The sequence below is a fragment of the Anastrepha ludens genome, chromosome 4, assembly GCF_028408465.1.
Source record: "Anastrepha ludens isolate Willacy chromosome 4, idAnaLude1.1, whole genome shotgun sequence".
Classification (NCBI taxonomy): Eukaryota; Metazoa; Arthropoda; class Insecta; order Diptera; family Tephritidae; genus Anastrepha; species Anastrepha ludens.
Window position 1 is genome coordinate 48476295 of NC_071500.1, and position 17253 is coordinate 48493547.

General features: G+C 37.1%; 1 protein-coding gene across 1 annotated transcript in view; it reads right to left on the reverse strand.

The window, feature by feature from the left end:
* Positions 1-17253, reverse strand: part of LOC128862224 (dynein axonemal heavy chain 3) — a 279729-nt gene that overhangs the window by 13317 nt on the left and 249159 nt on the right. The window contains exons 57-60 of the mRNA XM_054100729.1: positions 15439-15613; positions 5296-5468; positions 1060-1542; positions 459-638 (exon numbers count right to left, since the gene is read on the reverse strand). Of these exons, the coding sequence (XP_053956704.1) occupies positions 459-638; positions 1060-1542; positions 5296-5468; positions 15439-15613 (1011 nt within the window). The remainder of the gene's footprint in view (positions 1-458; positions 639-1059; positions 1543-5295; positions 5469-15438; positions 15614-17253) is intronic.

Here is a 17253-nt window from a genome sequence, read left to right on the forward strand (position 1 = left end):
ACTGTAGTTCCGAGGTGCATATATTTTTCTATCTACTATTAACACTGTAATAGTGATAGCCTACTCCCTGAGCTGGGACTACTGCTGTCTACTAAATGGTAGACGATTCGTCAGTCCGGGACCGGTTCCATAAAAAAACCACAAAACAAAATAATACCTGCACATTACTACACTTATGTACGTATTAATACAACTGTGTACAAATGTATTTGAACTAAGCCGAAGGAGTTTTCGATGCTGTCACCGGCAGAATTTAAAATCGAAAATACACGTGACATTTAATAAAATTGGCAAAATTCGATATGTGCAAGCAAACTACATCAGATAAAGATAAGGAGATAGAGCTAGCAACTTTTTCACAGTACATTTTCCATCCCTCTGTTTTTGCCCAAACAACAAACAGGAAAAATATTGCGGTAGATACTGCAAATTTAGCCTGCAGCGAGCAGTGTACTTACTTGTCCATTTCGATTGTGGTTGGATTATATATCATGTTGAGCAGCGAAAGGATTAAGCGGCGATCCTTGTCATCAGTAACGCGCCCACCATAGTTGCATTCACCGGTGAGATAGACATGTCCACGAAACGGGATGCTTTTGCTTTGTGCTATGAACATCTTCAGCTGCATCAGCGAAATTCTATTGTTGGTAAAATGGCAGAAAAATGAGCAAATAAGAAACGTAAGGTGGATAGAAATATAGAAATGAAACCATTTCAAAGAAGCAAATAGGAGAAGGATAAAGTGAAAACAAACCATATCTGTATAGGATTTGTGGTTGAATTGTTTGACATTGTGAAATTGCGAAATGTAGCAAAATTGGAATTTAGCTGTACAATGAACAAATACAAAAATAAGCTTGTAATCAACTAAACGATTTTTTTTTGTTTCTCTGCGCACTCTTAAAACCCTCAAGCGCCAAAATTTGAATAAAGTGCCCACATAGAGCGCTTAACATTTTTCCGTTGCCCAAACAATCATCCAAAGCAAGTAAGGCAAACTTCTATTTTGCTTTCACTCATACTTACGCTTCGTTCACTTGACTTATTGGCCTCACTTACTTCAAATCCGCTTCACTGAACTCGTATGGTATATTCCAACCAAGTGGCCCAAATTCACGTCGCTCCTGCACAACAGCGTGGAAGAATACCAAGGCGAAAACGCCGCGCAGCCAGCATTTACTTGCCATATCCGAATATAAAAATGCATTCGTAAAGAACTTATCGCGTACCAAAGGATCAGAATTGAACGACCTTAACATGTTCGCCTTAAGTCCTTTTGGTGGCTCATTTGTCATCTTCACCGAATTCTGCAGCACTGACACTGGGAATACATTGCTTGGATACGAGGTGCACCATAGCCTATAATCAGGGTGTGCTGACTCGGCCAATGTGGTATCATTGCAAATGCGCTCTAATTCGCCCATCCAACTGACAGCTACGTGACAGTTTTGTAAAACAACCCAATGACCGTAACGATTCGCTTCCAAAATCATTTTCTCTGCTCGTGGACCTTGACCTTGACCCAACGAAATAGTTTTTGTTCTGAAAAATGAAATGTTGTACTTATATATTCGTATGTAGATAGATATCTAAAAGTTAATGGATGTTGGTGCTCTGCTTTCATTTCATCAGCTAAATGTATGTTATTGTTGTAATTTCATACTCGCACATTTGAAAATTATTTTGAGGTATTAAGGGGAGAGATACCTGTAAACGGCCGTATTTTCCCTGATTTTTATAATTTAGTCTTATCACAAAAAATGGGCATGGGTTTTATCCGATCTCGATAACATGGATGTGAGATTTAACTCTTAAACAAAACGAGGAGATACGAGAGATGTTCGAAATGCCGTACGTAGTAAAATGGAGCCGGAAGAGAAGCATAGAATGGAACCAGCATGTAAAGCAAATGGGAGGCGATCGTTTGGCAAAGATTGTGATGAAAGGTCAACGTAAAACACCACAACTTCCAGGAAAGCCACCAAAGCGTTGGAACGAGTGTTGGACGTCTGAATCCCGGATGGAATGACGAAATAATAATATTTTTGTTTTAAAAAACAATGACGTATTGAAATTTTTTTGTTTAAAAAACAGGATCTTCTCCTACAATAAAGATGAAGAAGTAGAAGAAGATTTAACTGAGGTGGAGAGTAATACACGGATCAAGCTCAGCGTGGTACACCCCATTTTTCAGTCGTTTACTTGCTTCGAATTTATTTCTGTGGGTTTATGATTCGTATCAAATTTGAGTAGTTTTGCTTTATTTTTAACAGAGCATTATTTTTTTTTTTAAATGACTGTTATTTCGCTCATTTTCAATACCAGCCTACATTGAGAAAAAGTGATACGTGTATCGAATTCTCATGCGCACCTAAATCGACTGCATTAGCCATCTTAAGCATTTTGGTATCTACTTATGCATACATATATACATATAAGTATCGATATCTATCACGATTACTTTATGCTGCTACATACAACCGTTATATCACGATATTCTTGATCAAAAGTGCGCGGGTACAATAGTAGTTTAATAAGAATTTGAGACGCATTCATATACTCTTATACTCACTATAATTGATTGCTCGTTTTGCTGTTGACAATCATGACAAGCAATTAAAAATTGAGTGCATTATTCAGTATTAGTGGAACGTGAAGATGAGAAGTTGACGATTAGACAGAGAAAAAAGGTTTAATCACTACACGTAAACGAACTTGGATTTAATTACAATTTCATAAACTTTTTTTTACTTGAAAAACGAAAAATGACAAATACTTAGTTGTATGTCTGATGTCTGTATTGCCATTGTACATTGTGGAAATGGAGCAGCAGTAAAAAGGAACATCAATAATACGCCGAAGGGGAGTTGTTGATGAAACGCGTACTTATTACTGCTCGCATGAGTAGAGTAAAAACTAGCTAACAACTCGTTGGATATTGGACAGAAAAGTTGGTTTCCGGTTGCTGGCACTAAGTTTTCTATAGTAATTTGAGGACAAGCACAGGAACGCCCAAGCCTTCATTGCGATTACATACATATGCATCTATGTACGTCAACGTTTCTTAGCACTCACAATTTTGTAGTAGCTATAATGTGTGAATGTGTACTGTCTTTAACCCTTGTGAGGACACACAGTTTTATGTAAAGGTAAATCATCACTTCTGAAAGAAACTAGTTATCCGATCTTATTGATATCTCATGATGACCTCACCTTGCATATCCTTCATATGCAATTAGTCTGAACTTACTCACGCACCTGTTTTTGTAGGCCGTTACTCGCAGGATATCTTAAGCACCTCGAGCTAAAATGTACATTGATTTCCCTAGGCACCTACGCAGAATTCGTAAGCATTCTTCCACCTTAATGACGCAAATGAAGCAAATAATCAGCAAGTATAAACTGTTAAAACGGTTAAGTACACTTCGCTATTTGCGCAAATGAGATCTATACTCTATTAGGAAAAAAGCGATGGCAATATTTTTTTGCAAAATAAAAAATCTTCAACTACTTTTTTGCAATTGTTTCTACATGAAGTCGTTCGTGTATGTAATGACGATCATTTTGAACCTAGAATCATTAAAATGGGTTCATTTTTGACTAAGTTATGAGCATTTAAAAAAAAAATTCTTATGTAATTAAAAAAATCGATTTTGAGCCGAAAAACAAAATTGCCAATAACTCTTGAAAAAAATTTTTTTCGGGCGAACAAAAAAATACGTATCTCATTATTTTGACCAGAGAGCAACATATTTGAGTTACATCGAAATCGAAGAACCTGACCCAAATAGCCCGGTGGAATTGAAATGGAAAGCACCTATACAAGCAATGAATATCTTACAAGTTGGTGCATGATCAAACGATATTTTCGGTTATTATGTTGACAGCCACCAAAGCATACTAGGTTGTTCAATAAGTTTTTGGCTCGATAAGAGAGGGCTTTGCTACTAGCCTAGATTTTTTTTGTTATGTGGGTACACTATTCCTATGAACGCAACTTTAAGTTGAATCTTTCAATTCATTCCTTTTTTGTAGAATGGAAAAAATCAAGGATCGTGCAGTGATTTATTTTTGGAAGTTTTAAAGGCAAAGAAAATTTATTAACGAATGTTAAAAATGTATAAAGACTTTTCGCCATCAATTTGTGCAGTAAAAAGATGGGTTGCTGAAGATAAACGTGGTTGTACAAGCCTTGAAGACGATCCACGTCAAAGACGTCCAAAGCCAGCAATAACACCAAAATTCCTAGAAAAATTACAGAATATCGTATTGGAGAGTCGTCCAGTGACGGAAAGAGATGTGAAAGAAGCCCTAAGCATCTTATTTGGCAGTGCAAGTAATATTTTGACCGAAGTATTGGGTTCCAGAAATCTCTGGCGCAATGAAAACAACATTCGCGGACAAGGGAGCAAAGACACATTCGAATGCGACTTTTTCAGCAACATTTAGAGCTTTTTCGAATGGATAAATTCGATTTTGCGAGTCGATTCATTACTACGGATGAGATTTGGATGTATCATCATGATCCTGAATCAAAACAGGAGACAAAAGAGTGGTGTGAACCTGGTTCTTCGACTCCGAAACGAGTTTGTGCCAAGAAATCCGCAAAAAAGGTGTTAGCATCAGTTTTTTGGGAAGCGAAAGGAAATTTTGTTTGGATTGGATTTAGGGATTGCTTGTAAACTGGTACAACAATAAAATCTGAATATTATTGTAGTTAACTCTTAGACCAACTGAAGGAAAAAATTTGTGAAAAAATGCAACTTGTCACAAGTGAATTTTGACAATGACTAAAATTCATGAAATAAATTTCGAATTGTTGGAGCATCCACCGTACTCACCAAATTTAGCCCCTAGCGGCTTTCATCTGTTTCCTAGCAAAATTCATGCGTGGAAAGCGTCATAAAATGATGAGGTTTAGCTTCTTTTTGCAGCGCTTCCAGATTTTCATTTCCGGGATGGAATTCATGTGTTGGAATCTCATTGGAAAATTGAAATCAATTGGAATCAATTTCAAATCATAGAATTGTGTTTCTCTCATCGGATCTCAAAACTTATTGAACAACCTAGTATATGTTTGCATGTCAGCAAGTACCCAGCGAGTTTCTTGATATTTATTTTATTACATTTTTACTATTATTGCATATATGTATGTATCTACTAATAACTGCGAGTAAGTTTTGTGTTGCTCAACCGCTTGATTTTAACTTTGTTCCTTCGTATTTCAATACTATTGACTGGTTCGTTGTTTGGTGGTGTGCAATGCGGTGCGCCCACAAGAGTTAATTAACTTACTTGTCATACATGTTACGCTGCCTGGCATACATGAATAGACTGGCCATTGGATCAGAGCCAGGCGAGAGCAGGAATACCAATGGGATTCTTGGCGAACTGTCAGCAAATGAAGCGTTTAAATCGAAGAGTGGTGGCTCCACAAATGATTGGTCCATGTTGTTCGTAATGAATGTCTGTAAAATGGATTTTTTGATGATAGAAGAAATGCTAAGAGTAGGAAAAATTTTAAAATAAAAATTAAACTTTTTAAAAGCATATACATACATGCTTTTATATGTGTACAGTTTGCACGTATTTGCAAGTATGCATATGAATGAAAATAAGTTTGGCTAGTGTCATATGTATACCCCTCGACAAATTGATAGCACATCAACATTTTGACCAGTTAGGTCTATTTTTTTTTGTTTTTGCTTTTTTGTTATTTGAATTTTCATTATATTTGTCCAAAATCCTCTGCGTCATTGAGTTTTCAAGATTGATGTTTCCACTCTCGTAGAAATTCATTGTGTTTAGAAAGTAAAAAAAAGGCATCAATTCCAATCCTAAAATATCTTCAATGTTGCTGATGAATTTTTTGCCGAAAGCCAGGACGATTGCAAAGATAGTGAAATCAGCTTGCTTCATCCCTACTTCTCCACAACTATGACATACATATATTGTAGTGTATGTTTAACCAGCGTCGCGTGCTTCCCCAGCTTCCCCAACCTTGTAAGAACCGCGGTTTGTTTTGAGCTGCCGGGTCGATGCGTTATAATCATATCATATCTTCCTAGACATTAAACAGGTTGGCAGGTCCTTCCATCGTCCACTTTTTTAATTTTTTCAGAGGATATTAAAATCGAAAATGTCAGAAACATCATCAAAGGTGCCGCCACACCTTGTTTATGCCTTCCAGGCACACCAGGTACCTGCGTCCAGGCTCCTCTCCTAATTGCATATTGAGGTTATATGCTATCGATTTCTTTTTGACCAATGGGGCATCGGAAAGCAGCAATATCGACTTGTCGCCTGTTTGGGCTCATCTTGGGACTTTACCTAACGCGTTCGTGCTTGTTGCCTATTCGTGAATACAGTCATCCCCACAGGAGATCTGTTTCAAAATGTCTTATTTGTATGACGTCTCTGTTGGTCTGTTTCTAGATCGGTCGCATTCGCTTTGCTTCTGCTTTACGTCTCAATCTAAGTTTCGGAGTTCTATTACTATCCTTGCTGCAAACTTTTTTACTGCTTCCTATTTCTCTTTCGAGTTCAACATGTGGCGACGACGCCGAGGCCATTTATGAGCTCGAAGCGCTCTTCATATAATCTGGCGCAGTGAAAAGTCACTTCGCTGAGGCACTCAGGGCAGCTGGAGTTATCTGTTGGATTAAAACGGTTGAGGTACGAAAGAAAGCCACCATGTCTGCTGTGAATCAGGGTTAGATAGTAATCTGTTTCGCCGTGCTTTCTGTTTCTCTACTCATCTAATTTCACGTCCTCTTGCAATGCTGTAGTAGTGAGAGTCTAGTTTCGCCTTAATCCGGCTGAAGGGAACATCTACTGTTTCTACTTCCTAGCCTAGCCAACCAATCCACCTTTTCGTTGCCCTCGAGGTTTCTAATGCCTGGAATATATATTAGAGTGCCATCGCACCATCCACTGAGCAGATTTCCTCAAATGGGTTGATGCGTGACTACCATTCGGAAATGCGTAGGTTTGAATCTCCGGGGATGAAACACCAAATGATAGAACATATTATTTTTAATAATGGTCGACCCTCCGTAGGCATTGGCAAACCTTCGAGTTTATTTCTGCCATGAGAAAGCTTCTCACAAAGCAAAACCTGCCGTTCGGAGTCGGCTTAAAACTGAAGGTCCCTTCACTTATGGAAAACAGCAAGAGGCACAACACAAATATGAGGATGACCTCGATCAGATACAAAATAAAGGCTGCAAGAACCAATTATATATGTATAGCAGCTTGACTATCTGTGAAGTCTATCTTGGCTCCAGCTTGCATGATGTCGAAGGAATTGAAATAACAATAATAACCCAATTTCAAAATGGGTCCGGCAATCGAAGTGTAACCAGTTAAAAGGGCCATGAATTTAGTGTGGAAAATTACTTTTACTCAATTCAAAGTAAAAAATTAGTGAAAATAATACAAAATTAAGAATCAATTTACTTTTGATCTATATGACCACCTTTTGCCTTCAATGAATGGCCTTCAGACGGCACAGAAACGAATCGCAGGCTGTTCGAATGTGACTTGCAGGTATTTTGACCCACTCGCGGACAATGGCTTTTCTCAGCGCCTCGGGACTGATGACTCTTTCAGTTCGGACCTTGCTCTCAAAAATGGCCCAAAGAGAACAATCCATCGGATTTGCGTCTGGTGAACTTGAGAGCCATTGTGTGGACGTTATGAAATTCGGAACGTTGCTTTTTAGCCATTCTTGGTTCACTCGAGCTTTGTGAGATGGTGGCGAGTCCCGTTGAAACGTCCACGGACTGCCACCAAAATGTTTGTCTGCCCATGGCTTCAGACTTTCAGAAAACTTGCCAATAATATAGCGGATTTGTTTTGACACCAGACTAGATGAAATCATTGGAGAGCTCTCATCAGCGATTGCATCGGCCCAAATCATTACCTGGCGCGTTCTGCCTCCTGGTGGTCAATCGATGACTCAAATTCTCGTATAAACGGTCGGTCAAATAAACCCTATCGCTTTGGGAGTTTACGAATTGCTCAATTTTGAAAATATACAGTCCTGTGCAAAAAAAACCGGACAGTCTGAAAACTCCATTTTTTGAAGTAGTATGGATTTTATCAAATATGTTTGAATGTGGTTATATTCCATTGTATTTTTAATACAAAAGTATGAAATAAAATCAATAAATTTCATACGCGTTTTTAATATTTTCATACTTTATTTGTTTTAGCGTAGTCAATAACGAATGTTTTATTAATAGTTTATCCGTATTATATAATCTTAAAGCTAATTAATTCAAAACAAAATCAATTATTTCATTATAAATGTTATAATTTGAAGTTTTAATACTTGGTCGCACCGCCTTTCGCCTTAATTACCGCTTTAATACGTCTCGGCATTGATGTAACCAGGGTTTACAACAATTCCTCCCAAATACCGTTGTGCCAAGTGTCCATTATAATGTTATCCAGGTCAGTTTTGTTCTTCGGCTTTTTTTCAGCTGCCTGCTTCTTTACAATGGCCCAGACGTTCTCAATTGGGTTTAGGTCGGGACTGTTACCCGGCCATTCCAATTGGACAATTCCGTTTTTTTCCATAAATTCTTTTACCTGCAACAAATAAGGAATAAATCATTGGTTTTTTGATTCGACATTTAAACAAAACACTCGGGAGATTTAACAAAAATCATAACTTACTTTGTGAGATCGGTGGCCTGGCGCAGAATCATCCTGAAATATAACGTCCGTTCTTAGAGAATACTGCTCCTCAATGACAGGTATTAAATGCTTATTTAAAATTGAAATGTAAGCATCTCCGTTCACCCTACCATCAATAAGAGTCAGTGCTTTTGTTCCGTCATAGCTGAAGCAGCCCCATACCATTCTACCAACTGACTGTCTTACAGTAGGCAGTATGCATCCAGTTTTATATCTTTCGCCAGATTTGCGCCTCACATGGTGGATACCATCCGATCCAAAGAGGTTAAACTTGGATTCATCCGAAAAAATCACATTCTTCCAGTGCTCGACAGTCCAGTTTTCATGAGTTTTGGCCCCTCGGTATCGTTTTTGACGCATTTTTTCGTTCAAAAACGGCTTTTTTGCTGGATGTCTTCCTACAAAACCGGCATTTATCAATCTCCTACGCACTGTAGATGAATCTATTTCGACGCCAGTTGCATCCAAGAACTCCTTCCTGATGTCTGCCGAAGATTTGAAACGGTCCTGGATACACATCCGCTTAATCATCCGGTCTTCAGCAGGCGACGTCTTTTTTTGTCGTCCAGATCTTTTCTTTCGCTCCAAATTTCTTTAAAAAATCGGCAACAGATGATTTGCTGAAGCCTACTTTAGCAGCAATGTGACGTACGGACAATTTTTGCTGTGATAGTGCAATTATTTGCCCCTTAACGACAGCTCCCATTTGCTTCGATCTTGGCATATTTTTGATATTAACACTTGCCACGTATCAACTATTTCACTTATTGGTTAAATTATGATACAAATTAGTTCAAAACTATTTTATTTATACACAAAAAAAGCTACTTACCGCCAAGAAGCTTTATACTCAAGCTATAGAAATTTAAATAGGGTAAATTAGCTGTCCGGTTTTTTTTGCACAGAACTGTACTCGTCAAAAAACACAATGCTCGAAAATTAAGCTCTTTCGGCCAAGCGAAGCAACTCATTCGCTCTCTCAATAGGAGAGAGTCTGAGATTATGCACCTTTTGGATCTTGTAATGATTGACTTTGAGATCATTTGGTTACACTTCGAGTGCCGGACCCTGTATACAAAGAATTTTATATCAGAAAAATTTCACAAAACTTCTCATACTAAATCCATGGCTTTTAATTAGAATTTTTAGAAAAAATCCTGATAGGCAGTTTTTATAGCTTTTTTAGCTTACGTAAATTAAAACCCCGTTGATTTCAAAGCAAATGCACCAATTATTTTTTATGTGAAGAAAATGCCCAAAACCAGCAAGGAAAAAACTTAAACTTCCATCTCATCATACTAAAATGTTACAAGATATAAAACTGCATAGAAATATCTTTCTACAAATTCTAATTAAAAACCATGAAATTAAGATGCAAAAGTAGGGAATTTTTTCTAATTTGTATATTAAACTTTAAATATGGATTTATATGGTTATTTGTTAGACTGTACTTTTATCAAAAATGAATGAAAATTAAAAAAATATCAAAGAAAAATTATCAAAATGGTCAAAATCTTGTTGTGCCATAGTTTGCCGCAGGGTGTACGTATTGTTTGTCGCATCCTATGGACTCCCACTCTTCTAGTGTGTACCAGTAACATACATACAATGACGGAAAGCCTTGACAGTCATTTGGCTATAAAATGTGCTAGCTCTAGTTAGCTTGCCAAGTCGAATTCATGCTGCTAACTACATCCGCCATTATGCAATTCTATTCAGACCAGATCACATTCGCACGTCACGTACATATTGTATGTAGTACAAAATATGTACATATGTATGCAGAAACTGGCATCATTTGGTCATGTAACAGGGTTTTGTTCAATTGTTGCTGCTCATTTTGGGTAGGAGTATGGACGTCAAACAGGCAAATAGCGCGCGGTTGTTGTTCGACATTTCACAATTTCGCAATTTCGCAGTTGACAGTTAGCGTTAATGTTATTTTGGTTAAGTAGTGCTTGGCAAGCAAGAAAGTTGGGTATGCAAACATATAAAATAGTACAAAAAAGGGATTCTCAATGGAAATACTTGAAATTTTGTAGCGTCAATAAACTCTACTACTATCAAAATGAGAGCTAAGTTAGAGTCAGGGCTTGTGCCAATTTTCGAATCAATCGAATGGCAATCGCCTGCACGAGGAACAACTATCTGAAATGTGAGCATACATAGTACATCTAAGTGAAATCATTGAATTCAGAAATGATGGTTTCGTTGTCATGACGTTGTAACTCATATCTCAAAAACTGTATGTATGGTTCTGACAAAAGATTGCCAAGACTCCATAAATTATTAGTCTATAGGAATAAGTGGCAGATGATTTATTTCAAAACTTTATGAAATCAATATACCATGGACGTGTTCAATTTACATGCAGATTAAGTGAAAACATCGTCCGCAGGATGGGAATGAATGGAGGAAGCTCGAAATTATCGAAGATGGGGAGCCATCGGTTAGCAAACACAAAAAATTTATATATGTATCGAGTGTTCTGTTTTAGCTGTATGAGAACTATCGATATCGATAACAATGGTTTGATAGCTGAAAAGGGCAAAGTGTTCAGTGTAAGATTTGGCAAGTAATCAATCGTTTAGCGCCAGAACAACTCCTCCAAATTATGGAAATTTACTTAAAAAATATATCTATATATACAGTCTGTCAAGAAAGTACCGGGAATTGTTCAATAAAACGCAAAATATTAAGTGTGCAACTAAGTTCTCGCTGTTTTTGTTTTTTTTTTTTATGAAAATACAACTTTATTTTGAAAAAATGGTTACAAGTGTGAATCATTGAAAATATTGCCCATCGCAGGCTACTAATTTTTCCCATCTTTCTGGTAGATCTCGTATACCGTCGCGGTAAAATTGTTCATCTTTTGAGGCTATCGACGGATCAATCCATTTTTTTATGTCTTCATATGGATGGAACTGTGTTGGTCAGCTAGACCATGTGCCATCGATCGGAACAGGTGATAATCGGACGGCGCAATATCTGGAGAATATGGCGGGTGGAGTAGGATTTCCCATTTCAGTGCTTCCAGGTAGATTTTAACGGGCTTGGCAACGTGAGGCCAAGCATTCTCATGTGGTAGAATCATTTTTTCATACCTCTCCACGTATTGCGGCCACTTCTCGCACAGTGCTCGACTCAATCGCACCAATTGAAGTCGATACCGATCCCCAGTGATGGTTTCGCTTGGTTTTAACAATTCATCATAAATAACACCAACTTGATCCCACCAATTACATAGCATAACCTTCGCAGCGTGAATATTCGGTTTGACACGGATCCTCATTGAGCAATGCCTTCAATTCAGCGTCTTCGAAGGTTTTTGGTCTTTCTTAACGCGGACGGTCGTCAACATTAAAATCACCGTCTTTGAAGCAACGGATCCAATCTCGGCACGTTGTTTCACTGAAAGTACCATCTCCATAAACTTTTTGTACCTCTCGATGCGCTTCAGCCGTCGTTTTTTTGGAATGAAGGAGGAACATCAATACTTCCCGCAAATTACGATTTTTGGGCACAAAATCAGACATTTTCGCAAAACCAAAAGATGATACCAAAACAAAATCGCTAATATGTCGAAGCAGTTTGCTTATCATATGTCTAAGCTTGGTTCATGTCGTTCAGGTTATGTCAGGTGGACTAGCACACACTGCTGGCGGCATCTATTGACAAACAGCTAAAGCTTAGTTGCGCATCTAATAATTTTTTTAATCATCAAAATTTATTTTGTCGCCTTCAAAATACATAGGCCCCATTCGATGCAAAAACATATGTCAACGATTAGTCCAATCATCAAATCACCTTTTAAACGCGTTTGACGAGATCTTCTTCAGCTCCGTAAGCAAATTCTCCTTAATGAAATTTTAGTTTTGTGAAAAGGAAAAAGTCACATGGAGCTAAATCCGGTGAATACGGTAGTTGTTCGTTAATATTATATTTAACGAGTTTTTGGTAAAACAAATGTTCACAATATAAGCCTTGTGAGACGGTGCGTTATCATGGTGCAAGACCCATGCGTTTTCTTTCCACAAATTTGGCCGTTTCCTACGCACTCCTACATTCTCTCTCAAACGTCGCATAACTTCCAAATAATATTCATTATTTACAATAGAACCATTTGGAACAAATTCTGAGAGCACAATACCATGGCAATCAAAGAAATCAATTAGCATGACTTTTACATTTGACCGACTTTGACGTGGTTTTTTGTGTTGACTGGTTTGCATGTCAAACTTATTTACCCACGTCTCAGCATGTCTTCAGCCACCTTCTTCCGATGAATTTTTTGAAAGAAATTCAACTCTCTTGGAACGAGTAGAGTAGCCACGCGTCTCATGCTCAATTGATGGTGTAAAATGTTGCGAGTTGATTCGTGAGACACGCTAAGGTCACAAGCTAAGGTCCCTCAAACTTAAATGATGGTTTCCCGACACCATTTCCTTGACTTTGTCGACGTTGTCATCCCTTGGAGACGTTGATCGGGGCGAGATCGGGGCAAATCTTCCACGACTTCTTGGCTCTCTGCAAAAGCTTTATACCACTCGTAGACCCATGTTTTTTTTATTAGTGAAAATCGCAGAGCACTCCTGCGGTTTACTGATATAATTAAATGTCAAAAACAAGCTAATTGACAGATCACGCTCAAACTCTGCGACACTTTAGAGGACAGTTGTACCAACATTATAGCAAAATTTAGATTTATGTATGTGTAACGGCGCTTTTTAAGCGAACAATTCCCGATATTTTTTTGTTTACGCAGTTCATGAGCATTGGCGTCACCATCGGCCCCTATTTGTTTCGAAGGGAGGAAGGAGCTGTCGTTACGCTGAATGGCGTGCGCTATTGAGTCATGCTGGCTGAATTTTTGTTTCCAAAAATTAATCAGCTGAACATCGACCATTTGGCTACAACATGCAGCTCGCTTAACAATTCATTTAATGCAATATTGAAGTCACCCTTGACGCTATACGGTCAGATTTATTAGAAAATTTATTCAAAAATCGGACGCGGGGAACATATATATTATTGGCCGTGCTCCTCCTTATATTTGTGGCGTGCGTCTTGATGTTCTTCCGCAAATGGAGGTACCTACAATTTTAAGCCGACTGCGAACGGCAAATATTTTTTACGAGGAACTTTTTCATGGCAGAAATATATTCTGAGATTTGCTATTACCTGCCGAAGGGTGACCGTCATTAGAAAAAACCTTTTCTTTCATTTTGTTGTTCAATATACGCAGATTCAAACCTACGCTCTTCCGAGTGGTAGTCACGCACCAACCCACTCGGCTACGGCGGCCATCCGTCATCATAAACTGAAAGTCATGTCATTGTTTATCAGACTATAATTAAAAACAATATTTCTGTTTTGTATAATATTATCATTTTAAATTCTCAAGTTCTTAAAAAACATTCGATACATGTTCTAGTGCTTAATTGGTTAATTTCTGGAAACGGTAGCTTCTATTATATAACTGAGAGACGCAGTTTTCTAAATTAATGCAAGTCTTTGGATATTCTCTTCCTAGATTATGTGTGGCTCGCACCTCTTTCGACGTAAGGGGAACCCTTAATTCTGCCTTTGTACGATTGTGGTTAGAAACTTTAATATGTATGAGTATTCCTCGTAAGCCCATGGTGTGTGCGTTGGTGTTAAATTTCCCCTCCGAATGGTTGAATACTCGTGAATTGTGAAAAGCTTTTCATTCTCTATGTAATTGTAATAGGAATCTCAGTATTGTATGTGTAATATTGCCCTTATAAACGTGATTTCAAGCAGGCAGAAATCTGTGCACATGTTAACACTGTTTTATTAATAGCAATAACTTTCGCATTTCTAGGGTTTCTCCTCTGTACTTTGTCGTTTGATTATGCTCGTACTTGTTACTTTACTTTCTAAAAGGTCACATTGGTTGGCGTTTGTTTTACTTATAACACTGATATATTGCACAAATGTACGTAAATGTGTATAAAGAGTGTTTTTTTATGTCTATAACTTGTTTTAATTTTTAATTAACAATTTTTTTTATAAAATCTTACAAAGCAGTTAAAACTAACGCAGTAAGCAGGATTTCGCACCGAATATGCCCAGAATTTTCGATAGCGACATATGCAAAATCAGCCACCTCCAAGTAGGCATACAGTTTTGACAATTCAGCTCACTATACTCGGCTGTCGTGTACTATATACGCCGCAAAAGCCACCGGTTCCGTGGATGTGTGCAGCATCTGGGTTTTGAGTTTATCGTCCTAAGGTCATTCTCAACATCTCTGCCTCTGGGCGTTCTCTATGTGGACAAAAGCTCTTCGACTACACCCGTATGGCATCTTAGTTGATGAGGAGTTGAAGCTATTGGACCATCGGCTGTGCCATCGGCGAAACCCCATTACATCCAGAATAGTTACTGTTTTTCAAAACTGCATATGGACTTAAAAGTAATCTATAAGCAGTACAGATACTACCTTTTGTTGGAGGGTGAGCCTTTCATGGCAATCATTAAGCAGCCTAGCTTCACTTTTTTGTGTGGGGTACGGAAAGTAACTGGTACTTAGTGATGAGCCATAACTTCGAAGTTAACATAAAGTTAGTTTTGTTGAAAATAGTCCCAGTCCAGTTCGGAACGACCGGTTACCGACATAGTTTCAACAAAACAAATCCAAAGCATGCCTACTGTATTAATTTTTTATTTCTATCCTCCTAAAAAATTCCCCGTTACAAATGTAATACTTACCCTTACGGCGGGTACAACTTTGTCTGGTCGCAAACATTTCAATATAATTAAGTATATCATTTCTTCTACGGTATCGTAAGGTTTCGGTAGCGGGTGCTCCTCGGGCGATGATAAGTCATAATATTTCTTCCACAGTTGAACGTCTTTTGTGAATTGTTTATAGAAGTCTTTCAGGCTGATTTGTAATGTTAATAAGAAAGTGAAGAGTAGAAAACAAGTAAATATTATTATTATTATTTATTGTAAGAGAATAATACAATTATGCCTTAATAATATGAGCTAAGATTGGGCGTCTGATGCCATTAGCTTAAGCAAGTGAATAGGTGCTGTTAAACATAGGCTTTAAGAATGCGTTGTGGAGTGTGATCATGAGCGAGCATTCTGAATTTTATAAGACGTCTTGTGTTTAATTTGCTGTACTTATGGAAAATAAATAATTAGATGGATGCGTCTCTTACATAATTAAAGGTAAGAAATTTTGGTAGAGTTACTTTAGCACATCCGCATATAAGGCCAACAAGAGTCGTTTGCTACAAAAATATTTATGAAATAACCAATAATCTAATGCGATTGGATTGTAGCTGAGCACATACATAAAATATTACTCGAATTAAAGATCAGATGAATGTTTTGTAGTCAAAATAAAATCGATTTTTTGAAATTTCAGTAGTAGACTAACCCCTTGAGTAAATACAGACTATGCAATTTGCCCAAATTTATCTAATTGTACTCGTACTTTCTTCTCATAGATAACCTCTTTCCATATTTCCATAGCCCACTTTATAGTCTATTCAAGATGAATAAATTTCCATTAGGATTGGAAAGTGCTTTCTCTGTAGGTAATTCTGAACGAAAAATTCAATGGACTCATAGCTTTAAAATGGAGTTCGAGCCTCCTTATTTTTAATTTTAGTTATTAATCCTCAATCAATTTTTTTCATTGTTTTCTATTTTTTTTTTCGAAAAAATGGATTTTGGTTACAAGGAATTTATTTTTGGTATTTATTTTGCTTACATTAATCCAATTGTGGTGTCAATTATGGCCCGTGGCTCATTAGTTTTAGACTTTTCTTGAGTATATTAATGCATTCTATAGATGACGAAATTACAGCTCATTAAAATGAAAACAGCAAAACAAGTAATAATATTTGCAACTGAATTTCGAATGGTTAATTACACTCTACAACACAAAATAAAAAAAATAAGGATAGGAAATAGGAATAAGGATAAAAAAATGATTCGTGTATCGGTGGTTTGAAAGTTCGTGTCTGAATTTTAGTTTAGAGGAATCAAAGATCACATTCCTATGGTAAATTCCAGATATATTATGTGTTCCATGTAAAAAAAGCTGGAAACATTTTTGTGAAATATTTTACCTCTCTATCTTCTTAATTAGTGGGTATTTTTTTCTCTTGCGAAACTTGTCCTTAAACACATTTTCAGTTTTGACTTATTTCTATGTTTAAGTTGAATTTTGATCATTGGTGCGTTAAGAGACTTAAGTATAGCTTTACGACTAATATTTTTGTAGTGTATTTTAAATCAAATGTCAATTAAAAGTTATTACTTTATCTTTTGCCCATTTTTTTTTTAAATATGCATAATGAATTTTTTATGGTGAAATAAAACGGAAGTAAAGACATTTCGCCGAGCCCCAATGGATTTTAATAATTTATTACTTGTTGAAAACAAGCATGAAAAGAGTTTATTTGTATGTAATCTTATATTTATGTACACAAGCCAACAAAAAGTGGAACACTATTTAAAATGAAAATAAAAATGTATACTATATAAATTATACAAAATTTCAAATTC